This window comes from Lactuca serriola, chromosome 1 (assembly GCF_051521515.1).
Source record: "Lactuca serriola cultivar US96UC23 chromosome 1, Lser_US96UC23_V15, whole genome shotgun sequence".
Lineage (NCBI taxonomy): Eukaryota > Viridiplantae > Streptophyta > Magnoliopsida > Asterales > Asteraceae > Lactuca > Lactuca serriola.
Window position 1 is genome coordinate 132,819,983 of NC_136408.1, and position 27,083 is coordinate 132,847,065.

Genomic DNA, 27,083 nt, shown 5'->3' on the forward strand with positions numbered 1-27,083 from the left:
ATAACCTTCGGACCATGAGTGCTGGTCCAAACCTGTTTGGTCCAAAATGACAATTTCGACTTAACTACAGGGACCATTTTTGCAATTTTGTCTTAATTGTTTGTAAGTTTAATCATATATCTATATTTACATAACAAGAACTTATATATATATATATATATATATATATATATATATATATATATATATATATATATATATATATATATATATTACTAGGTTATATTGTACATAGATAATTATTATGCGGACGTGTGGACAGTGTTATTTATAAGAATTACTAAGGGAATAAGTTGTTTAGTAATTTGACTACGTTCAATCTTATACAACTATCGTTATTTTCATGTATTGTCACTAATTCGTATTCATTTTTGTTCATACATATTGTTTTCTCTCATTTTTATTCTTACAAAATACGACTCAATAAACATTTTGACAACATTATGACGGAATGAGAATAATAATAATAAGTCTATAATAACCTTATAGACGATTTAATTAGTGAGAATGTGTAAGAATGACAATAGTTATATAATATCAAACATATTTATATTATATAACAATATATTTTCGTTGTCATTATCACAGAATAACACTGTTCATACGTTTGCACAATAGAAATCAATCCACATTTGAACCTATATATATATATATATATATATATATATATATATATATATATATATATATATATATATATATATATATATATATATAATATGAGGTGTGTGTTTAATAATGTGATGGAGTGTGCAATGCTTTCACTAGTTGCAAGATACATGTTGCAAGATGTAAGATGATTGACAATTAAAATTAATCACATGTTGCAAGATGTAAGATGAATTTGCAATTAAAATTCATTTGCAAGAAGCAAAGTGCATGGTATTAATTATGTCAATTTGGGCTTGCAAAGCATACTGCAATTTAATTTGAGAATGCGATAGGTAATGTCTCAATAACACCACACTCATTATAAAAAGCAGTAAAAGTCATTAAAAAACGACTTCCAATAAAAATGAGTTATAACTCAGATTAGGATGTACTTGGAAAATAGTGTGGGGTGTCTTTAAAAATCCTTCTTTTTGCGATACATATACATTCGCTGTGTGTATATATATACCATGCATGCATGTCCAAGGATCATACATTCTATCTTGAGACATTATTTTCTAAACAATAATGGAAACTCAACATATTATTCGGTTAAAATATCCCTCCTTGTTCCTGCTCCCCGAAAGCTCTTTTTCCACAACAGTCAAATCACCAGCACGTCTGGGCCGCATATTCCGCCATGTGTTACTAGCTTCCCACGCCTCTGCCCCAGCCCCTAAGCGGGAGAAAGATGCAAAAAAACGGGTCGTCATTACAGGTATGGGTCTCGTCTCTGTGTTTGGAAATGATGTTGACATATACTACGATCGTCTCTTAGATGGGGAGAGCGGAATCAGTTTAATAGATAAATTTGATGCATCAATATTCCCAACACGATTCGGTGGCCAGATTCGTGGATTTAAGTCAAATGGGTATATCGATGCCAAAAGTGAGTCTAGACTTGATGATTCTCAACGCTATTGCATTGTTGCTGGGAAAAAAGCTCTTGAAGATGCTGGTCTTGGAGGCCACGAACTCTTCAAGGTATGTAATTCCTTAGTATTATTTTCAAGACAAAATGCAAAAATGATTTCTGTGGTAAAAAAATTTCTGAGTTTTCGTCCAAATTAACCTTATTTTTTTGGGATCATGGATTCGTGGTTCTTTTATCCATGTTTTTATGTGAAGGTTCCCTCCAAAAATAAAAATGACTATTATACTTTTTTATTTTTATTTTTATATTTTTTAATATCTATTTTAATATTTTAATAATTAAAACAATAGAAGAGGGCAACACATCATCATCATCCCCCCCTCTCTCTCTCTCTCTCTCTCTCTCTCTCTCTCTCTCTCTCTCTCTCTCTCTCTCTCTCTCTCTCTCTCTCTCCATTGAAGCTACCACCAAACACCATCATTAGTTTATGTTCTTCATCTTCTTCCCCTTTTCACCAAAAATCGTATCTAAATCTGATGAACACCCACGAACAAAAATCGTATCCAATATATGATGAACCCAAAGCAACCCCTTTGTTCACAAACTCACATGTTCAATTTTGATTTTGTTCTTGAAGAGAGGAAAGAGAGGAAAGAGAAGAAAGAGAGTTCGGATCCACCAAAGAATAGCTTGACATAAACATGTTTTTAAAATACACAATCATATGTTTGTTTTCCAGAATCGACTTCACACAACCATACACCCACACATATTTGGGTTTTTAGATTCGAATTCACACATACACACATATGAAGTTTTCAGATTCGATTCCACACACCAACACACAACTACTTTTTCATCTAAAGAGAGAGAAAAGAGCTCAAGATCATAGATATACGATTTTCTATTTGATTTTGGGGTTTATTCTTGAGAGTTCAAAGTAAGAAAACTCAACCCCACATATCTGCAACGTATAATTGCAACTATCAAGGATTTTGATGTTGGCTGTTTTGGCGTCGATTTTAAAAGAGAAGAAAGAAGAGAAATCAATCTATTACAAGAGAACGAAGGGGTGCGATTTTGCTGGAGTGATGATCTGATTTTTTGTGTATGTATGTGTGTTTATCTGATTTCGTGTGTGTGTTTTTATCTTATTTCGTGTGTGTATGTGTGTGTTCATCTGATCTAATTTTGTGTGTGTGTTCATCATATCTGATTTCGTGTGTGTATTCATCGGATTAGGGACGAACTCAAGAACAGACCCATATTTTGTGTATTGATTTTGTTTTTGCGATGATTATTTTGCGAAGATGAAGTCACAGAAAAGGTTTAGGTGGAGATAGAGGTGACAACCATAGTAGTGGCTGACTGTGGTGGCGAGGATGGTGGTCAAATGATGGTAGTGGCGGACGATGTTCTTGAGTGTTCTTGAATCTATGAATATGTTCTTGGGTGTTCATCAAACAAAAAGAGAGAGAGAGAGAGAGAGAGAGAGAGAGAGAGAGATCCTCAAATTTTCTAATTAATAAAACTTTAAATTAAACAGAAAAAACATAAAAAAAAAAAAATATATCATAAAAGCAATTTAGTCTTTTCAGTTTTCTAACGGACGAAAATCATAAACATGGTCAAAAGTACGGTAATACAAAAAAGTTGAGGTTTCTACAGAAAAAAAATACATAGCTAGGCATGAATCATTTTTGCAAATTTATCTTTTTCTCAAAGTATTTAAATTTTTTATATGTGTACGTGCAGATTAATAAGGAACGTGCTGGTGTGCTTGTTGGATCAGCAGGGGGCGGCGTCACAGTATTTTCTAATGCTGCGAAGTCTCTCACAGAGAGGGGTTACAAGAAAATTACACCATTTTTCATTCCTTATTTTCAAACAAACATGGCAGCAGCTCTTCTTGCAATTCATCTTGGCTTTAAGGGACCAAACTACAACATCTCAGCTGCTTGTGCCACATCCAACGCTTGCTTCTGTGCTGCAGCTGATAATATCCGTCTCGGGAAGGCTGATTTGATGATTGCAGGTGGGGTCGATGCTCCACTTATTCCTTTGGTATTCGGAGGTTTTTTTGCTTGTAGAGCATTGTCTCGAAGAAACCATGATCACCACACAGCTTCATGATCACCACACAGCTTCTAGACCATGGGACAAAGAAAGAGATGGGTTTGTTTTGAGCGAAGGTGCTGGTGTTTTGGTAACTTCTCCACCCATGTTTGATGAATTTATCATTTCAAACTTCGCATCTGTGGATATATATTGATCTTCTTTGTTTCAAGGTGATGGAAAGTTTAGATCATGCAATGAGAAGAGGTGCACCCATACTTGCTGAATACTTGGGAGGCTCAGTAAATTGTGATGCTTATCATATAACTAATCCACTACCTGATGGATTCTCGGTTTCATCTTGCATTCAAAACAGCCTTGTAGATGCTGGTGTATCGGTAGAGGAGGTAGGTCAACTTTTTGTCATTTTTTTAGAGAAACGCGTACTTTATATTGTCGAACAAAATCTTGTAGGTGAACTACATCAATGCACATGCAACTTCAACCGTGGTAGGGGATCTGGCTGAGGTCAATGCTCTCAAGAAGGTGTTTAAGAACACCGAAGGGATCAAAATCAATGCAACGAAGGTGAAGAAGCTAATTGTCTGCTTTGGCTGTTCAGTAATCAGTATCAATAAAGTATTGACATTATTTTCTTGTTTTTGTGTTCAGTCTATAATTGGACACAGTATGGGAGCATCTGGAGGTTTGGAAGCCATTGCTACAATCAAAGCGATTCAAACAGGATGGTTGCATCCCACCATTAATCAATTTGTATGTGCTTGTTCATTATATTAAATTTTCTTTTCCTTTCATAGTTAGACTATGATGATCTTCACGTCTTCATTGCAACTGTAGAACCCAGAACCTACAGTTGAATTTGACACCGTTGCAAATGAAAAGCAACAACATGAAATCAACGTTGGTGAGTTTGTTTCTTTTTCTCCATGCTTCAACTGCGATTTTAATTTAGTTTGCTTATTGAAACTCTTCTTGGATGCAGCCATCTCAAATTCATTTGGTTTTGGTGGACAAAACTCAGTAATAGCATTTTCTGCGTTCAAGCCTTGATATGATCATACTGAATGTTCACCCGATCTTTAGAGAAACTATATTCCCTTCCAAACATTTGATCAAATTGTAAAATGGGACAATGCTTTATTACCAAATATAAGTTTCATGTGAATATGTTATAGTGTTTTTTGTTGAACCTGACGTCAAGAACTCATCTACCATCTATTATAATAAATGAAGATCGATTTTGACACATGTCAATCTTTCATAAGATTTGATATTTGTCATTTTATAATATTTTTAAAATTAAAAAGCCACATAATACTTATAATTATATATGTAAACTACTAAATATAATAAATACGATAGTAAATTGCAATTAATAACTTTCTTTATTTCTTATTTCGAAATTTTATTTTTGAAAAATAATTATTGTTTAAACTTTGTTATTTAATATTTTTTTAATCAGTCTATACTGAGTTAATTAATAAATAGCAAGTGAAAAAGTACTATGGAAATTTGAAAATGAGAAAATTCATACACACCAATTAAATGTATACTATGTATTAACCCTCGTTCTCCATGGGGCTGCCTAAAATAATTTTGATGTTTTTTTCCTAGAGCATAAACACGTTGTTCCAACAAGTTCTTCAAACATGGACAATCAAAGCTTTGAATTTGGAAAATCCAAATTGTGATTCAAAATTCATCTCCACTCCAAAAAAAAAAATAGAAAAAGTATTAAGAAAATGATAGAGAAAATGGAATCATACCATTTTCAGGGCTCATGTCCGACATCTTCTTAACATCTGATTTTGAATTCTCTTCCATATGTTCTTTCTCTTTCTCCAAAATCTCAACTTGTAAAGTGGAATCATCTATCTGTTATCTTGAACTATATGAAAGGTTTCTTTGGCAAATGTACTTGTTTTGTTTGAATATGATTATATGACACACCCATAAGAATAAAATTATATCGGAGGTGTTGAAACTTCATAGTTGCAAGAGATTTAAAGAAGAATCACGCATCTACCCTCATCCACTCTAATAAATGAAGTTTTTTTGTCACTTATCATTTTTTCAAAGCTTTCGTCACATGTTATTATATGAGATTTTACAATTATTTAAATTCCATATGTCATTCTTTAGTATCTTTTTTTATTAATCAATAATCAATTTCACTAATTAATGAGTGTACTATTATATATGTAAAATACTCATTCTATTTAAATTTTGTAAATTTGCAAATACATTTGAATTCAAATGGATGCTCTAATGACACAATTAATGTGGTGTATTTTATGATTAATTTGAATTGTAACAAATTTATTATTTATTAAAATTTCATAAATAAACATGTCTATATAATACATCTCTATCTCTAACCTAATAAATAAAAAAGAACATTATCTTCAAAAAAGTATTTGAAAATTTTGATTCATAACAACTATTTACAATTTGTCAATAATTTTTTTTATTAGTATAGATTGAATAACTACTTATTAATCATTTCGTTTGTATTTATTTCGAATGTTAATTTAAAAAATATTTAATATTTACACTTTAATTTTCAACATCATTATTTAAAATATGTCAATAGTTTTTATTAGTATACATTGAATTACTTACTTATTTATTATATCGTTCGCATTTATGTAAAAGTATTTTTTTTTAAAAATATTTAATATTTATACATTGGCATTAAATATTTTTTTTAATAAACTCGTGTAGTATACGAGTCTCACACCTATTAATTTTTATAGCAAAAAGAAATTTATTCGAATTTCAATGATTATGAGGTTGAATGTGGCTTTTTGGCTAAACTTATAAGCTATTGTTATTTGAATTACCATGTTTACTATTATTTATGAATTTGAATTTAAATTAAATAAGTTAATTAACATACTTATTTACAGAAAGACTATATAAAAGTCTTGAATGTCAAATGGGCGCGAAAATATTAAGTAGAATTCTATCATTTGACACAAAATGTTTTTTTATTACGATAGAGATATGTTTTTTAATAGTTAGATTATAAATGAAATTTAGAAATACCATAACGATAAAAAGCACCACTCATGATGAATTTGATATAAAAATTTAGGTAGAATGAAGATGTCTAACTGGATCCAAATCTAGGACCCGGTCATCAGTCCAAAATAGCTTGTTTGTTTTCCCTTCTCTACCCTTGGACTCGGTCCAAATGAAGGACTCGATCCTCAATTTTGTGATGATTCAGTCCGCTGGAAAAAAATGGCCGACTGGAAAAGCGACGCATTGTACCCTTGTGTTCTCCATCTCCACCCTTCTTCTTCCTGCTTCACTTGCCAAACGCCAACACCATTCGGCGATACCCTCACCTAACAGCTTCTTCCTCCAGCAGACCCTTTCTCCTCCGACGTTCCCTTCCTCAGGTGCCGCCCTCCTCTAGCGCCTTATTCCACCATGATCTCCAAACCAATATGTTCTTTTTCTCCCATTATGAATTGGTTTTTCTCCTCTGTTAAATTGAAATTGAAATTATTTTTCTCCTATGTGAAATTGAAATCGATTCTTTGTGAAATTGAAGTTGACATCTCCATCCAAATCACAGCCTCTAGAGTTTATGAACATGAAATCGATTATTGTTGAAATTGTTTTTCTCCTCTGTGAAATTGCTCGATTGTAATTTGTGTACTTAATGATTGGATGGTATGCAGTGTATGCAGTATATTTGAACGATTGGATGGTATACAGTGTATTCCTGTTGAAATCGTTTTTCTCCTCTAGACTTGAACTGTTCTATTACGGTATCTTTGGAAAGAGTTTTGTGGTCACCCCGCTGTGTAGGTTAGAGTATGCAGAGAGAAGATGGTATGCAGTGTATTTGCCATGAAAAAACTTAAGAAATCTTAAAGGCTTTGTAGAGGCCAAGTATGTGATCTTGTTGTTCTAAATAACGTTAATCTTTGTTATAGAATTCTACTTTTATTGTTTTTTTAATCTAAAATAGGGTCACGTAAAATGGGGAAAAAATGATAAAAGGAATTGTTAAATTATAAATCATAAAAGGAATTATTAAAACCAATATTGTTTGAGGGTAATACGGTCAGTTTGCACTGTCAGTCAGATGTAAAATCAAACAACAAGTTTAAGTTAGAAGTTAACCCAATTAGAACTTCTAACCCAGCCAGCTTCTAACTCAGTCAGCTCTAACCCAATTAGCAACTATCAAACGACCCCTAAGTGAATTACAGCGCATCCAATCAAAAACATCTACATCTACCTATATGTAGTAAATAGTTTTTGACTATGCTTATTTACACTACTAGAACAATACCAATTTTCCCATTAAAAATTTCGAAAAAAATGTATCTATGTAAAATACCCAACGGATTACCATTTAGTAATAGAACTCGTAATTTTTTTAATCTTAGGGAGTTTCTTCAGGCCCCGTTTTCTGCACATTAGATTAAACGGAGTGTATGGGATTATGATACGGATAAAGCTCAAGGTCCAAATGTTAGGGTATGAAGTATTGTCTAAGATGGAGCACTTAGGATCTATATGGAGCATTTAGTGTAAGAGTGGAGCATCAGGAAGGAGAATGGGGCATCAATGATGTCTCATGCTTCATGATGCACCACTTTGGAAATTTGATATGCCACCAAGTTACATGATATGCCACCAAGTGAATTGACATGTCACCGAGTGACAAGATATGCCATGAAGTGACTGGATATGCCACCAAGTGACAAGATAAACCAAATTGACATGAGATGCAACAAAGTGACAAGATATGCCACGAAGTGACAAGATATGCCACCAAGTGACAGGATATACCACCAGGTGACATGATATGCCACCAAGTGATCAGATATACCAAAGTGATAAGATATGTCACTAAGTGACAAGATATGACACTCAATGACACCATATGTGCCAGTGGAATATTGATGGTACCAATACAATGCCTCTAAAGGATGGAGGTTCTAGAAGTGTATGCATGGCATCCCATGATTGTGTAACGACCCAAAAATCATGACTAAAAATTTCTTTTGAATAACATTACTTAAACCATGATTGTCAACCATAACATAAGTCTTAACATAAAATCAGAGTACTAATTCAAAACAATATCTTATTATCAGAGTGAAGCATCCCAGGCTGACTAATTATGGAGTGTGCCATGCGATCATCCCGAGCTCTTCCCTCCGCTACCGGAAGTACCTGAAACCAAAACTGAAAATTATACTCACGAAACTTAGTGTACCACATACCATACAATAACATATAAAGCACATACTTGGCCTTGCCCACTGCATCGGACCAAAGTCCGGACTAACTGGGGCCTTGCCCCCTGCATCAGAACGAAATCCGGAAACTGCATCGGACCGAAGCCCGGACTAACTGGGGCCTTGCCCCCTGCATCGGACTGAAGTCTAGCTAACTGCATCGGACCGAAGTCCGGACTAACTGGGGCCTTGCCCCTTACATCAGACCGAAGTCCGGCTAACTGCATCGGACCGGAGTCCGGACTAACTGGGGCCTTGCCCCCTGCATCAGACCAAAGTCCGGCTAACTGCATCGGAATAGAGTCCAGACTAACTGGGTGAACATAGCATAGCATAATCATAACTACTAGCACAAATACATATACTGCATACCGCTTCGGACCGAAGTCCAGAACACATAACACAAAAACATACCTTAATCACAAAGACATCAAGCACACTGAACTACTGCATCGGAGCGATGTCCGGAAACTACTACTAACTAGACGGTTTGGCATTGTGGCCATAGACTCGTTCCTACTGGAAGGAAACTCACCTGAACTGCTGAACTCTGCTGATGATTCTCTGGCTGATGTCCGACAATTCTCTGAACTGCTGCTCTACTAGCTCCTCGAGCTACTAATATCAATATAACACTTAGTTCCAAACTGAACTCTAGAAGTCAAACTAAGTCAACTCTGGTTAAAGTCAAAGTCCTGGTCAAATTCAACCTTCCAGTTGACTCGACTCGCCGAGTCAACCCGTAGACTCGTCGATCCCTAAAACTCAGAAGCTCTCAAAATACGACTCAACTCGTCGAGTCACCCCAGGACTCGTCGAGTTCAACGATCTCCGAGTCCAATCCTGTCCAACTCAATCAGTCACCACTCAACTCACTGATCTGTGTCTTAACCAGAAGAGGTTGGGGGTTCTGCGACCTGACTCGTCGAATCCAAGAACAGACTCGCCGAGTCCTAGGCAATCTTCAACAGACTCGCCGAGTTGTTCTTCCAACTCGCCGAGTCAATGCACATATTCATACAACTCGTCGATTTCACCCATGTAACTCGCCGAGTCTCTCCAGTTCTCAATCCATACAATGGCTTTTCGAGCCATGCAGGGGCTCCAATCCATAGATCCACCCTTCTACAGTCTAACCCTCACATAAAGTTGCAAACTTTATGTTAAATCAAGGAGATATAGACCCAAAACACTCTAGGGCTAGGGTTTAAGACAAATATGCTTCACCAATGACTCATTGATTACTGCTTTAAGACATTCTGGACCATAATAACCCTAGATCTGAAGTAGAAACCTCAGATCTAAGCCCCAAACCCGAAATAGACCTCAATCTTGCCAAAATATCCCCAAATCTCATTCAAGAATATATCTAGATGCAAAAAGGGTGATGGTAACAGCTGGTTACCTCCAAGATGACCTCCTACTGAAGAATAATCCAATTCTCTGTAAACCCCCTTGATCCAAGCTTCTTGATCTTCAAGATCTCTTCACAAAAACCACTTATCTAAGCTCCAAATTTTTTCCAAGGACTCTCACTCACGATTTAGGGTTTCTGGATCTCAAAAGGGTAGCAAAGAGGCTAGGGAAGGGATGTAATGTTCTTGAAATAGGAATTTTCTTGTCCAGACCAGACTCACCGAGTCCACTAGCCGACTCGCTGAGCCGGTCACTTACTTTATGCCCCGGATCCCGCTCCGACTCGTCGAGTTCCTCCCTGGACTCGACGAGTTGACTCTTCAATTAGAGCCTTTCCTTTCTTTTATTGGTCTTTCTGATTCTGGGTGTTACAACTCTCCCCCACTTAAAGTAGACTTCTTCCTCGAACTCCGCTATGTCCAGTTGTTCTGCAATCTGCTTTCAACACTCCAGCCAGAAGAATCCAACTCTCGCTGGCCACTTCCGTTGACCTTTCATCCGTTCATTTAGACTAAACACAATTCCTCGCAAATAACAATCCTCCAGTGCACTCTAATTCCCCCAACGATCCTGAGAAATCAAATTACTCAAATGGCCATCCTTCGCAAGGCCCTAAATTCTGCAGATGAACGAATTCCTTGCAACAAGATCACATCTACTCCATCTGAAATATGTTGTCTCGAGATGGTTTGAATCCCTGAGAGAACACTCATACTAAATCATTATAGATGAACCCCGCGAGGGTGACTTAACATTACTCAACAATCTGTTACGCTTACCATACATGAGATCCTCAAATACCATTTCTGCTGGAAACCCAAAACTGTCTGAAACACTAACCTACGGAGCCAAAGCACTCCCTGTTTAGTCACCTCACACAACTTCTGAACAAAATCCTTCTCTAGAACTAGTTTCCACTAGTTATCATGTCATTAAGGCTCTAACAACCTCCTGATCCAACCGATCGGTTCTGTGCTTTGAATCCTGGTGTTACCAAATCACGGCTAAACGTGACTGCTACATGACCAATTGTAGCCTTATGCCATAAATGACCTTAAGCCGTCCACTGCTTCCTTTCTCCCATAGTTGTAGTGGCGCTTCCACAGTCTTATCTCTGGCTTAACCAGATCTAACCTGTCTGGGTAAATTCCAAAACCTAATCCGTGGATTCCATATCCTCACTACTACACCCGAACTGGTGGGTACTACTGTCCTTCCCGCGTCCTAACCACGGACTCACGCTGTCTACTCACCTAGTGAATGCTACGGCTACTCCCGTAGATTTACAACACTCTAATACTATCTGATTGCTAGTGAATGCTACGGCTACACCTGCAGACTTACAACACTCCAACACTATATGACTGCTAGTGAATGCTACGGCTACACCCGCAGACTTACAACACTCTAACACTATCTGGCTGCTAGTGAATGCCACGACTACACCCGCAGACTTACAACACTCTGACACTATCTCATTTGCTGGTTACTTATCGAAACACATCCGACGACGAGTATACGCACGACCTATCATTCGAGACTGAACCCATGCCCTGACTAGAATCCCCAACCTGATTCCCTAAGGCTTGCTGGCAAACATTACGGGAACGCGATCTCCTTACTGGCAAGTTTTTCCAAACTTCCATCTCAAACTATCCTCAAGCCACATAGCTGTCTGGGCTATCTTCCCTTATGATAAGGATGTGAAACTTATCCCAGTTTCAAAACTACTCCTACTTCTAAATCCTTGGATGATTCTCTCCCACTTTGATTCAACTAACGTCTTACAGCACACAATGTTGGAAGGATTCTCAATCCTTCTTACCATTCTATGTGCAATCTGCTGAAAACCATGCTTACCATTGCTAGTGTGTCAATACTAACCAGTCCAAAAGATCACACCACTTCCAAGAATCCGAATACATCTCCGGTAAATACCTGCTAGACCCAGGAAGCTTCGAATCTCAATTGGAGACCTCGGAAACTCCCACTGTATCGCGGCCTCTAACTTAGCTGGGACAATTAGAATACCCTTCTGATTGACAAGGTACCCAAGAAATTGCACCTTGCACAACCAAAACTCACATTTGGAGTACCTTGCAAAAAGTCTCTCCCTCCTCAAAGTCTCTAGGACCTCCCTCAAGTGCTCCTCATGCTGAAATATAATCAATCTATACCCACACGACACCGTCCCTAAGGTAATGAGATACTACCGAATCTCACTCATACTTGCTTTAGTTACTGCATCCGTAAGACCCTGCTCTACAGGTGATGATCTCTAGCTATCACTCCAAATCCTAGATATACAAATGGCATATGACTCACTCGCAAATAGGTAATATAATATTCCAATATATGTACCTACTAAATTGGTGCCGTAACATATCAATAACATAAATAATAATAATTGACAAGAAGGTAAAATATATGTACCTCCAACATCTCGTGCTGCTCGCATCCTTGCTGAAATCAACCGGAATGCTCTGCTCCGAGCCGTGGGCGCCCTGGCCCGACCCTGCCGTCTGCTGGCGGTTCTCGAAGTCATAGGGGCAGGAGCTGTCACCTGCCCTGCTGAACACAAACTTGGACAGTGGGCCTTCTTTTGGCCCCTCCGACTGCAATGGAAACATATTGGGTCAAGTCCCTGGGCGATGGTAGCAGTACAATCTTTGCTAAAATGGCCAGTCCGACCGCACTTGAAACAGCCAGGATCGCCACTTTTACTACTCCTACACGTACCCCCGTGCGTCCTGCCACACTTGCTGCATCAGTTGCGGCCCTGGAAGTCTCTTAATCTCGAACTCAGCCCTTTGTTTCTTTTACCCGAACCTGTGGGCCACTGAACCTCATCCAGTTTCCTCTTCCTTTCTGACTCCCGATCAATCTCTTGCTCCTGCGTTACCTCGTCATCCCCATCAATCTTCGGAACAACCACTGTCTGATCCTGGAGCTTCTCGGTCAACCTATCAATGACCTTCTCGACGATGTCGGGTAGCTCCTGGCGAACGACCCGCGAAACCTCTGCAACAACCCAATCATGCAGAGAACTCTCATGCGGACAAGGTGTCCCACTCACTCCCGACCCCTGATGGCAAGAGCTAAAAATAGGATCCCCCTCCCTGATGGATCCCTGGGATCCATAAGAATCGGGCTCTAGACGAGCCCCAAACTGCCCTGAAGTTATCCCGACCCTAAGGGCCTCAAGACGACTGTCCAAAAGCTCCTCGATTGTCTCCCTAACCGAACCGAATATCAGAGGAGTCTGATCAATGATGTTGCACATGAGCTTTGTAGAATGACATCTCTCATCTAATCCTCAAACTGTATGGCTCTAGAGCCCGAGCCAGATCCCTCCCCCGTACTTGAACTGCCAATTGGTATATCGTGCAACGTCACCATGCTAAAAAGAAATCTCATTAATGGTTAGATTACTCATCGCTACTAAGGGATCTCACACATACTCTACTAATTATGTGGTTTCGTCTTGGACCCTCTTGAATCGAGTACGGATCCTCTACTTTCAAAAGTACAGGCCCATACTACCTTCCACATCTATCCGTACTTTCCTCAAGAGTTACCTTAACTCCACCAACTCCCTTCTATTGCTACTGACCCCTACTACTCTCATCCTAGGCTTGCTCTAGAGAAATCTCTGACTCAATCAATTCTAGTCCTCAGCTGCTGAAGGCCTCTTTATAATGCCGATTAGTCATCACCTGAATATCATCACATGTGACGAGGCTCAAATAATCATTTGAGTAAAAGACTCGTCCCTACAACGGTTAGACTCAGACAAGAGTTGCGCCATATGGCCAAATCTAGCAATCTGAGATTATTCAACCCTGATCACATGTGATGTGACGTATTCACCTAATGGCTAACTCCCATCACTTAGAGTCCCACAAAGCACAAAGCAAGCAGCATTCGGACATAGGAAACTACTCAAGCAATTCTATCCTCATAATGAGAACTGTACTAGCATACAATTTTAAGCTCATACTATTAGGCATAACCTAAACAGGCTATCCTACAACTGTCTACTCAATACTACCATGCAATTCTCATAAAGCTGAAGCACATATAGCAGGCACATAAGGAATCCTCCTAGATCCTTAGTCCTATTCTGGAATGTTGTTCTACTGAAGCTAAAAACTGATAATCATAATATAAACTTGTATGAGTAATTTGGGAGTACTTACTTGAGCTTGGTTGATTGCATGCACCACACCCTTTTCTATTTTCAAAGTTCTTTCTTTCCAAAAATTCTTTTCGCATTTGCTAAATGATAGTTAGTTTTCTTTACTTCTTTTTATAGTTTATTTTAGCATATTTCATTCATAATTTAGATAATTTCCATGCATATTTTCCTTTTTGTTATTTTATGACTATTTCTGGTAGTTTCGAATCTTGTGAGCATAATTGCAGGTTTTCGGGTCTAGCGGAGCGGGAGTGTCCGGGACATATGGGAAGCGATGAGATTTGGTAGACAAAAATGATGTTAAGCTTGGTGATTGTGGAGATGATGCATGGAGCGAGCTTGATGGTTATTTGAAGGCTTGGAGAGAAATAAACTTTAAATTTGCAAGATGCGGGAGTTTGTTCAAGCGTGCGGAAATTGTTAATCGGGCGAGTGCACGAGCTTTGGAGGATTTGGAGAGGTCAAATTGGGCTTAAAAAGAAGAAAAAACTTGAAGAAAATGGGCTAGGAGGTGATTGGACTCGATCTGGGCTAGTGAGATCTGCTTTGGAGGCCCAAAAACTCAAAAAAATACCCATGTCACGCACCACCCGCGCAGCAGCACGCGGGTCGCGCAAGGCCCTACAGGGGCATTTCCGGGAATTCATGTTTTAAGCTATATGGGGAAGGTTGGTGCCTATCTTTTGTAGACTCTTGGACATCCGATTTTGGAAGATTCTCTCTGGAGTTTTGAAGACTTTTGTAGGCCAAGAACACCCCAAGAACATCATCTTTTTACCTCTTGATTCTTGCTTAATGTTTGGTACAATCTTCTCTAACTTTGTTTCTTTGAGTTTAGTCATGCTTGGCTAAACTAATATTGGTTGACTTTTTGTTGAATCCTTTGAACTTTAGTTGGATGTTGAAGAATCCATGAACTTGTTCTTAAATCTTTATGGAAATGTTTTGTGTTTTATCATATTATCATTACTAGTATGTTTTTATTCATGAGTTTAAATGTGTTTGTGGTGATTAGTTGGCTAATTTCTTGATTAAGTAAAGGATCCTCAAATTAGCAAGCAACAAACGATTTTTTTGTTGTTTTTGCTTCACAGAATCATAAAAACATTTTCTCCAACATGGTAGTGAAAGCAATTGACTCCTCTTGGATTTGGTGACTTTTTGGTTCTTAATGCTAGTTGACTTTCACTAATTGCATGCAATTTGGGATTAGTGACTTTGACTAAGGAAATTGTTATGAGCTTCTCTAGCCATTTCAACAATTAAGAAAAGTCTAGGTAATCTCAAGCTCCTTGGATTTCTATAGCCAAATTAAGGATTTAAATCAAATTATTACACCATTGGATTCTATTGATATGTTCATCAAAAATCAAAGTGAGGAAACTTTAAGTCAACCATCTCTCCCTTATTGATTTGACATCAAACTCTTATTTTTGTTGAAATTGTTTAATTAAATCATACTTAATTCTAGTTTGTTTCAAGTATTTCAAAACACCAAACCCCACCCCCCCCCCCCCCCCGCCCCCCATTTTATTTTTATTGTTATTTTACAAGTATTTTTACAAAGAGATTTTTCATAGAGTTATAAACTGAACCAATCTCCGTGGGTTCGACCCCTTTACCACTATACACTATTCTAGTGTGTAATATTTAGGGTTATTATTTTTGTTGGCCTCGACAACCACCAAATTTTTGGCGCGGTTGTCGGTGATTGGTTTATTTTTAATCAATTTGTTTCTCTATGCCCAGATCTCAGCGTACATGTGACTTGATTTACAACCTAGAAATTGAAAAAGAAGCAAGGCGTTTGGCGAAGGAAAAACGAGTTGAACGTGGTCAAACTTCTAACCCCCACGGGGACCCGGAGGTTGAACCGATTCATTAAGTGATATAGAACCCGATTCTAGTCCCGACCCTCGCCAAGAAATTCCCGAAACACCACCCCTACAACAAAATCCACCCATTGTTGAACCAATTACAATGGCGGACGGAGGAGAAGTTCCCGAGAGAACCTTGAGGCAAATGACGGAGACCGATGTTACACAAACTCCAACCGGTATCAATTACCCGGTTTTGGAAGGAGGTTCGGAATTGAAGTCAAGTTTAGTCCATCACCTACCAACTTTTCATGGATTGGAAAATGAAGACCCTCATAAACATTTGAAGATGTTCCACATTATTTGCAATGGCATGAAGCCACAAGGGTCAACCGATGACCAAATCAAGCTAAGGGCGTTACCCTTTTCATTAGCCGATAGAGCAAAAGATTGGTTATTCTATCTTCCACCGGGGTCAATCAACTCATGGATCGACATCGCAAGAGCTTTCCTTGATAATTTATATCCCACTTTAAGAGTCTCAAGTCTTAGAAATGAGCTTTCCATGGGACAAACTCCACAAGTGATGGTTTGTGGAATATGTGCAACAATGGGGCATCCTACGGATATGTGTCCCATCCTTCAAGAAGATGTGGAGCATGCGAACGCCACAGGAGAGTTCCAAAACTATCACAACAAGCCATCCGGTTACCAAAATGCATATAATTCAAGTTGGAAGCCAAATCCCAACATGAGCTACAACCCAAGACCATTGCCTCAAAATGCATTGGTTACACCATCCTATCCACCACCACAACCTCATTACCAACACCAACAACCACACTATCAACCCAAACCGCACCCTCCACATCATCATCAACAACCTCCTCAATCTCAACCAAGTAGCTCAGGAATGTCTCTTGAAGATATTGTCAAATCTCTAGCCACTAGTACCCAACAATTCCAAAAAGAGACAAGGACTAGTATCTCCAACCTTGAAGCACAAATGCGAGATATAGTTACATCCATAAGCAAGTTGGAATCCCGTGGTAAACTCCCTTCTCAAACCGAAAAGAACCCAAATGCCAATGTGGTGACCTTGAAAAGTGGCAAACAAGCCGGAGAAAGTAGTTCAAAGAAGAAGCCAAGGGAAGAAGAGGAAGAAATAGAGATCATTCCCATTGAAGAACCTATAATCAAAAATGATGCACAAGCTGGAGTTCCAAAGAAGACTACCCCTCTAGTAACACCAATAGCCACTCAACCACCGTTCCCCTCCCGACTTGCAACTTCAAAGAAGAACATGGAGGAGAAAGAGATTTTGGACACCTTCCGAAAGGTGGAAGTAAACATCCCTTTACTTGATGCAATCAAACAAATCCCGAGATATGCAAAATTCTTAAAGGAGCTTTGCACCAACAAGAGAAAATTGAAGGGAAATGAGAAAAATTTTGATGAATGAAAACGCATCCGCGGTTTTACAAAGGAAACTTCCACCCAAGTGCAAAGATCCTGGAATGTTCATGGTTCCTTGCAAGATTGGAGATGTCACTTTTAGTAGTGCTATGCTTGATCTTGGTGCCTCTATCAACGTCATTCCCTATTCGGTGTATGAATCATTGAATGTCGGACCCTTAAGTGAAACCGGTGTCATAATCTCTATTGCGGATAAATCAAGTGTCTTTCCTAGAGGTGTTTTGGAAGATGTCCTAGTGCAAGTGAACCAATTGGTCTTCCCGGCGGATTTCTATGTAATTGATCTAGATGAGCAAGTGTCCTCCAAATCAGCTCCAATCTTGCTTGGGAGACTGTTTTTTAAGACGGCTAGGACGAAGATCGATGTGTATGCGGGAAGTTTGACAATGGAGTTTGATGGCGAAACAATCAGTTTTAATATCCTAGTGATGTTTCATCTTTGTACTTTGTTGATGTTGTTGAGCCAATTACTCAAGAATTGTTTGATTTATCTAGCGGTGATATGTTGGAGATGATCTTAAGCAAAGGATTCGATTGTGGGAAGCTAGCCGAGCAATTAAAGCTTTATTCTTTGGATCCGGAAGTTGAGAAGTTGGTAAATAAAATGGAGATGAAAAAATACACAAGATTAGATGTCAAGCAAATTGAATTGCCCCCAACTCATACAAAATTGCCTCCATCCCTTGTTCAACCACCCGAATTGGAATTGAAGGTCTTACCTCAACACTTGAAGTATGCCTACTTGGGAAAGAATGAAACCCTTCCGGTTATCATATCAACTCATTTAACCGAATTTGAAGAAGAGCAACTCCTCAAGGTGTTGAAGGAGCATAAAGAAGCCATGGGTTGGACGATTGCGGATATCAAGGGATTGAGCCCCTCTACTTGTATGCACAAGATCTTGATGGAGGATGAATGTAAGCCGAGTCGGGATGCACAAAGAAGATTGAACCTGCCAATGATGGAAGTTGTGAAGAAAGAGATTTTGAAGCTCCTTGATGCGGGGATGACGTACCCAATCTCGGATAGCAAGTGGGTGATCCCGGTGCAAGTCGTTCCAAAGAAGACAGGAATCACAGTGGTCGAGAACAACAAAGGTATGATGGTCCCCACACGTGTGCAAAACGGGTGGAGAGTATGTATTGACTACCGTAAGCTCAATGCAAGCACAAGAAAAGACAATTTCCCATTGCCTTTCATTGACCAAATGTTAGAAAGGTTGGCTGGGAAATCTCATTATTGTTGTCTCGACGGGTATTCTGGTTTTCACCAAATCCCGGTGGCACTGGTAGACCAAGAAAAGACGACATTTACATGTCCATTTGGTACTTTTGCGTACCAGAGAATGCCATTTGGATTGTGTAACGCCCCGGCCACTTTCCAACGTTGTATGGTTAGTATCTTTTCGGAATACGTTGAAAACATAATTGAGGTTTTTATGGATGATTTCACGGTGTTAGGCAACTCTTTTCAAGAATGTTTGACCAATCTCACAAAAATTTAAAAAGATGCATTGAAACAAACTTGGTTTTGAATTTTGAGATATGTCATTTCATGGTGAGTCAAGGTCTCATTTTGGGTCACATTGTGTCTAAAAAAGGAATTGAGGTAGATAAGGCCAACATTGATGTTATTCAAAGCTTACCTTACCCGAATTGTGTTCGGGAAGTTCGTTCTTTTTTAGGCCATGCAGGTTTCTACCGATGGTTCATCAAGGATTTTTCAAAGATAACAAGACCAATGTGCCAACTCTTGCAAAAGGAGGTCGATTTCGAGTTCAATGAGGCGTGCAAAGAAGCTTTTGACAAGCTCAAAGAGTTGCTTACATCCGCTCCCATCATGCAAGCACCAAATTGGGATCTCCCCTTTGAGATCATGTGTGATGCAAGCAACTATGCGATAGGCTCCGTTTTGGGTCAAAAGAATGGGAGGGCCTCCCACGTGATCTATTATGCATCAAGGACACTAGACAATGCTCAAAGCAACTACTCTACCACGGAGAATGAGCTATTGGCCATAGTGTTCGCCTTGGAGAAATTTATACAATACCTACTTTGTACCAAGGTCATAGTGTATTCGGATCACGCAGCACTTAAGTACTTGATGACGAAGAAAGATGCAAAGCCGAGACTCATCCGGTGGATCCTACTGTTACACAAATTTGACTTGGAAATTCGGGACAAGAGTGGATACGAGAACCTCGTTGCCGATTATCTAAGCCAGATCACTTCAAATGAAACTCCTCTCCCATTGCAGTACGAGTTTCAGGATGAGCATCTCTTTTCCCTTACTCAATCTATTCCTTGGTATGCCAATATCGTTAACTTTTTGGTCACAAAAAGGTATCCCGACACATTCACACGTGCTCAAAAAGACAAGTTGAAAAGTGACGCAAAATACTATGTGCAGGATGAACCTTATTTGTGGAAACATTGTCCCAATCAAATCATTAGGCGATGTGTACCCCAACAAGAGCACCGATCCATTTTACAATTATGTCATGAATTTGCTTGTGGGGGACACTTCGGACCTAGCCAGTCTTTGAGAAAGGTCCTTGAGTGTGGATTATTTTGGCCAACCATGTCACGCGATTGTTATATGTTTTGCAAAAGTTGTGAGCGGTGCCAAAGGACGGGAAACATTTCGCAAAAGAACCAAATGCCCCAAAATCCAATTCTTGTTTGTGAAATTTTTGACGTATGGGGGATTGATTTCATGGGCCCATTTCCCGTCTCATTTGGCAACGTTTATATTTTACTCGCAGTTGACTATGTTTCTAAATGGGTTGAAGCCAAAGCCACAAGATCGGACGATGCCAAAACGGTTATCGAGTTTTTAATGTCTAATGTTTTTGCAAGATTTGGTGTGCCTAGGGCTTTAATTAGTGATAGAGGGACGCACTTTTGCAACAAAACGATGGAGGCTCTATTAAAGAAGTACAACGTAACCCATCGTGTCTCTACCGCCTACCACCCTCAAACGAATGGTCAAGCGGAGGTCTCGAATGGTGAAGTGAAGTCTATTCTAGAGAAAATAGTGAATCCGACAAGGAAGGATTGGAGTTTGAGACTTGATGATGCCTTATGGGCCTATCAGACCGCTTATAAGACCCCGATAGGAATGTCACCCTTCAGACTGGTTTTTGTAAAATCTTGTCATCTTCCCGTCGAGTTAGAACACCGTGCATTTTGGGCGGTCAAAAAATGCAATTTCCATATTGATGAGGCAGGAAGACATAGAAAGCTTCAACTTCAAGAGTTAGAAGAATTGAGAAATGACTCTTATGAAAACTCGAGAATTTACAAGGAAAAAACAAAGCTCTTCCACAACAAGTCCATCACCCGGAAGAATTTTGAACCGGGGCATAGGGTTTTACTTTACCATTCTCGATTAAAGTTATTCCCAGGAAAATTAAGATCAAGGTGGATTGGCCCATTTGTTGTAATAAAGACTTTTGACCATGGAGCAGTCGAAATCTAAAGTGAAGAAACGGGACAAATTTTCAAAGTCAATGGGCACCGATTAAAGCCATTCTACGAAGGTTTTAATGCAAGTGTTATTGAAATCATCCACTTGGAAGTCCCGGTGTGTTGAACCAAGCTAGAAGGACGTCTCGCCTAAGACGTTAAAGGGGGGCATTTTTGGAAAGCTTTATGTTTTCATGTGTCTACGTTCGAATAAGGAAGTTTTGAAAATGTTTTGATGCGTCTTTTGAAGTCATTTTTGAAGAAATCAAGAGTTTCTAGGTGTTTGGGGCCTTCCGAATCAAGAACTAGTGAAGAAACGGAAGAAAACGGGGAAAAATTCAGAACCGGGACCAGAGCCATGCGCGACCCGCGCACGGTTGCGCGGCTGATGTGCGCGGCCACACTCCTCCATGCAACAAAAGCTATCTTCGTAACTGCATAGGTTGCGCGACCCGCGTGCTCTCCTTGCGTGACCCACGTGCTGCCTTGACGACCGACCCCTATTTTGTTGACCAGCTTTGACTTTTGTTGACCAGGTGTTTTAATGAGTTGACCAACGTTGACCGGGTGTTGACCACACTTGAATATGGATTGAAAACCTCCTGCAACTCTTCTTCTTCATTTCATTCTCTCAAACACCCACCATTCTCTCTCAAACTCTCAAGAACACATAAACCCACTTTTCACTAAAATTCGATTTCCCGGAGTTCCACCGGTCGGAATCCGACGAGACCACCGCCATTCTTCACCATTTTCCGTGCTCTACAAACCCCACCCGAAATTTTCTCCAATCCATTGTCGGGTTTAGGGCGCCACCACCACCCAACTCGACGTTTTCCGGCCATTTTCCTGCCAACTCCGGCCACCTCTCGCAATTCCGACACCACCACAGTATTTCTTTTTCCAAGCTCTTTACATCTAACCGAACAAAACCACAAAATCTCACCAAAAACTTTCCCGGGAATTTTGAGCCACCACGAACCGCCGCCGGATTTTTCACACAAATCAAGTTGAAAATATTCCTTCAGTGAACAAGTCTTGCATTTCGGCACCCACAAATAACAACATAGCTTGGGGTGCGCGGTAGCGGATTTCGGGTTCGAGTTCAATTTTGGGACAATTCGGGTATTTTCTTTCCTTGGTTTTTATTACATTGCATTGTTCCAATTCGATAATTGCATCCAATTATGCTTTGGAAATTGCCTAGGATCGTTAGTTGTTGCCCGGTTTATTTGGAAACATTGATTTGAGAATGGTTGAGATTGGTAAATTTGCTTGGAAATTTGTTCAAAAATTGTTTAAACTTTGGTTGAGATTTTCTCATTTTGTCTCGTAATGCTACCGAATTTTTGTTGGGATTGTCAAATTAATCGAGTGGTGTTGTTGAAACCATTTTAAATTGTCAAAAGTTGGGTGCCATTATTTCTTGGAATTTTTGTGTTCGGTTTAAAGATAGTTGCATTGATTTGAGAATGGTGAGGTGAGGGATTACGTTGGTGAAGTTGTTTTTGATATTGTAGGTTTTGAAAATGGGCAAGACCGCAGCTCGGACACGCACCCATGGATCATCGATCGATCCTAACCCGCAAAAGGACGCCGTCGGTCCATCACGCAAAGCAGCCGGTAAACGGAAAAAAAAAGAGGAGAAGAGGGAAGCGATCCTTCCCTTACAAATGCTGAAATCAAAACCTATCGCTCCAACCTTCGGGGTCGCACAATCTGGCCGAAAAAATTCTACCATAGAAATTCCATGAAAAAGCTTGGGGTGCATGATGGTGTATACAATTTGTTCCTACAACTGGGTTGGCGTGGTTTTCTTCAACATTGTGACAGAACTTACGAGGAACCCACAATGGAAATTCTTAGCACATATGCACGAGATGATGCAGCGGGAGTCCTCACATTCTAGTTGAAAGGGGAGCATCATAGGCTCACATACGAAGAGCTTGATTCCATCATGGGTATAGACGATCCATTCTACATCAGCCCCCAAAATCAAGAGTACCAAGATTTTCTACGTTACCCGGATGCAAACTTTTGGATGCAAATTTCCAGTCTCACAACCTTTAACCTAAGCCGACAGCGAGCCATACACATCGTTCACCCCTGCTGGCGAATTGGTCACCGAGTTCTCACGACGAGTATCTTCGGGCGCCTCGAGCCTGGTCAAATCAACAGATGTGAGCTATTTTTCCTCCGAAGTATGAGGCGTGCACTCCCCTCAGTTTTTCGGGCTTCTTTTTAAACAAATGCGACTCCATACGCCAGCATTCCTCGGGGGAAATTTTCATCGGGGGACTTATCATGATCATAGGTCGAGCCGTCGGCCTAGACTTCCCGACTCCCGAGTACATACCTGTCGACACCCCACCGAACTTTCTGCTAGACTGTGACGCTCTCATCCGGATGGAGATGTTGCTCCATCGGGGAACTCGGACGTACAGTTGGTTAGACTCTGACAAATCCCCGGTTTACATCCTGCCAAGTTAGATCGGTTCTTCTTTCGAAACAGAAGAACCCGACACTTGGCTTCCTCCATATCAGTTGACCCAAGCAGGTGTACTCCCAGAATTCGTTGATGATGAGGGTGACGACGCAGAGGAAGAAGAGGAAGAAGAGGAAGAAGATGACGAAGAGGACGACGAGATGCCCGAAGCTGAGGACCATTTTGACCAGCCTTCGATGTAGTAGCCGATGTTTCAGCATGATCAATTCCAGGCCCCTCCACAACGTTTTGACCAGCCGCATCATAAGGGGGGACACGAAGTCCCACCATACTTCCCCCCTACGTTCTTTGACCAATTTGCCACAATGTTCTCCACGGTGCAGCGCATCGACGCCCAAACGCAAGAGAATACGAGAGCCATCCAAGATGTGGCAAGCTATGTTGATCGATTGGAGCAGTCCTTCCGTCACACTTCCCGCTAAGTCTAGGATATGTTGGACTACCACTATCGCCACGGGCATTTCCCGCCGCCCGACCCTTCGATTTAGGTCATTTCCGCCCTTTCCTTAAGCATTGAGGACAATGCTTGTTCTTAAGCTTGGGGTGGGGCATTTCCCTTATCTTTTAATTTTTCATGCATTTTTAACTATGTTGCATAACATTTTAGTTTTAAGCTAATTTTCATTCATTTTTTTTATATATAAAATTCCAAAAAGATTTTATTTTCTTCTTTTTCACCTTTTATATTTTTGCATAACATTTAGCTTAGGCATTAACATTCATGCATTTTTTATGTCTATTTATTCTCACCCCCTTGGATGCCATGGAATAGGTTCACAGTTATTGTATCATTATTGGTCCAGCACTAGTGCTTGTCCCCGAGTAGAATCCATATCCGGTCTTTTTACATCAGCATATCTTTTTGCGATTTTCTTAGGATTTTAGAGAAATCTTTTAGTCCGCATGTGGACATTTTCATTATTTTAAAAAAATCACAAGTTTGAAGAGGAGCTTACATTATATCTTTATGCTCCACACGTGGTCATTTTCTCACTTAGACCATTCAGATTATTTTACTACCCTTTCGGTTCCACTTAGACACTTTAGGAACAAAATTTTGAGTCAAAGGGTTATCTTGTTAAAAATTTCGATTGTTATTACATTACCTTCAAGTATGGTAACAAAAAAAAGGGGGCAGGCAAATTCCCAGCTACAGAAATCTGAGAAGGGTGACCGGTTCAATAATTGAACTAAATTTTCTAAGATTTTGGTCACCCAGCGTTTGATATTCATTTAGTTAGGTATGTTTTATTGTATATAGAGCGAGTTGTTTTTCGCAAATTGGGGATGTTAGGGAGACTGTCGAGTTGGATACTACGGGAGGTTTGGGCCAACACCAAGTGAGCCGATTCCTACAACGGTGCCCGAGCGATTAAACCTAGTTACACATGAGAGAAACCAGAAAACATGAGATCAAAGTGTTCATTTAAAGAAGAGCTCCACTCGAGCCCATCCAGCTGCTTTCTCCTACTACATATATTCTTCATTGTATGCATGTTCCATTGAGGCTGTGACTGCTCATCCCTCCTTACTCACCTAAAGGAGTTGTCCTGGCTGTGGTTTATGGTACCATTGTCATCGGATGAAAAAATCGTGAGGTAATAGCAAGATCAATTCTGACCATGTTGACTAACGGTGATCAGGTTCTGCGGCTCTATCCATTCTTTTTATTTTCTCTAGGATAGTTCATCCCAAGTTCATTTTAGTCTTGTCTTACTTGAGGACAAGTAAGATTTAAGCTTGGGGTGATTTGATAGTTAGTTTTGTTTACTTCTTTTTATAGTTTATTTTAGAATATTTCATTCATAATTTAGATAATTTCCACGCATATTTTCCTTTTTGTTATTTTATGACTATTTCGGGTACTTTTGAATCTTGTGAGCATAATTGCAGGTTTTCGGGTCTAGCAGAGCGGGAGTGTTCGGGACGTATGGGAAGCGATGAGATTTGGTAGACAAAAATGATGTTAGGCTTGGTGATTGTGGAGATGATGCATGGAGCGAGCTTGATGGTTATTTGAAGGCTTGGAGAGAAATAAACTTTAAATTTGCAAGATGTGGGAGTTTATTCAAGCGTGCGTAAATTGTTAATCGGGCGAGTGCACGAGCTTTGGAGGATTTGGAGAGGTCAAATTGGGCTTAAAATGAAGGAAAAAACTTGAAGAAAATGGGCTAGGACGTGATTGGACTTGATCTGGGCTACTGAGATATGCTTTGGAGGCCCAAAAACTCAAAAAAAAAACCATGTCAGGCACCACCCGCGCAGCAGCACGCGGGTCGCGCAAGGCCCTGCAGGGGCATTTCCGGGAATTCATGTTTTAAGCTATATGGGGAAGGTTGGTGCCTAGATTTTACAGACTCTTGGACATCTGATTTTGGAAGATTCTCTCTGGAGTTTTGAAGACTTTTGAAGGCCAAGAACACCCCAAGAACATCATCTTTTTACCTATTGATTCTTGCTTAATGTTTGGTATAATCTTCTCTAACTTTGTTTCTTTGAGTTTAGTCATGCTTGGCTAAACTAATCTTGGTTGACTTTTTGTTGAATCCTTTGAACTTTTGTAGGATGTTGAAGAATCCATGAACTTGTTCTTAAATATTTATGGAAATGTTTTGTGTTTTATCATATTATCATTACTAGTATGTTTTTATTCATGAGTTTAAATGTGTTTGTGGTGATTAGTTGGCTAATTTCTTGATTAAGTAAAGGATCCTCAAATTAGCAAGCAACAAATGATTTTTGTGTTGTTTTTGCTTCACACAATCATAAAAATATTTTCTCCAACATGGTAGTGAAAGCAATTGACTCCTCTTGGATTTGGTGACTTTTTGGTTCTTAATGCTAGTTGACTTTCACTAATTATATGCTATTTGGGATTAGTGACTTTGACTAAGGAAATTTTTATGAGCTTCTCTAGCCATTTCAACAATTAAGAAAAGTCTAGGTAATCTCAAGCTCCTTGGATTGCTATAGCCAAATTAAAGATTTAAATCAAATTATTGCACCATTTGATTCTAATGATATGTACATCAAAAGTCAAAGTGAGGAAACTTTAAGTCAACCATCTCTCCCTTGTTGATTTGACATCAAACCCTTATTTTTGTTGAAATTGTTTAATTAAATCATAGTTAATTCTAGTTTGTTTCAAGTATTTCAAAACACCAAAACCCCCCATTTTATTTTTATTATTATTTTACAAGTATTTTTACAAAGAGATTTTTCATAGAGTTATAAACTGAACCAATCTTCGTGGATTCGGCCCCTTTACCACTATACACTATTCTAGTGTGTAATATTTAGGGTTATAATTTTTGTTGGCCTCGACAACCACCACT

At 39.4% G+C, this 27,083-nt stretch overlaps 1 protein-coding gene and 1 pseudogene across 2 annotated transcripts; both read left to right on the forward strand.

Annotated features, from left to right (window-relative positions):
* Positions 1-1,140: 1,140 nt before the first annotated feature.
* LOC145098775 (3-oxoacyl-[acyl-carrier-protein] synthase I, chloroplastic-like) lies at positions 1,141-4,766 on the forward strand (annotated as a pseudogene). Its single transcript, XR_013704584.1, has 7 exons — positions 1,141-1,635; positions 3,281-3,731; positions 3,814-3,987; positions 4,055-4,168; positions 4,253-4,354; positions 4,439-4,505; positions 4,584-4,766. The product of XR_013704584.1 is annotated as a 3-oxoacyl-[acyl-carrier-protein] synthase I, chloroplastic-like (transcript).
* Positions 4,767-17,822: 13,056 nt separating this feature from the next.
* On the forward strand, positions 17,823-21,255 carry LOC145061671 (uncharacterized). The gene is made up of 5 exons (XM_079009210.1): positions 17,823-18,109; positions 18,202-18,577; positions 19,025-19,277; positions 19,847-19,906; positions 20,282-21,255. Exons 1-5 carry the CDS (start codon positions 17,823-17,825, stop codon positions 21,253-21,255), a joined length of 1,950 nt encoding a protein of 649 aa, XP_078865336.1.
* Positions 21,256-27,083: the final 5,828 nt, after the last annotated feature.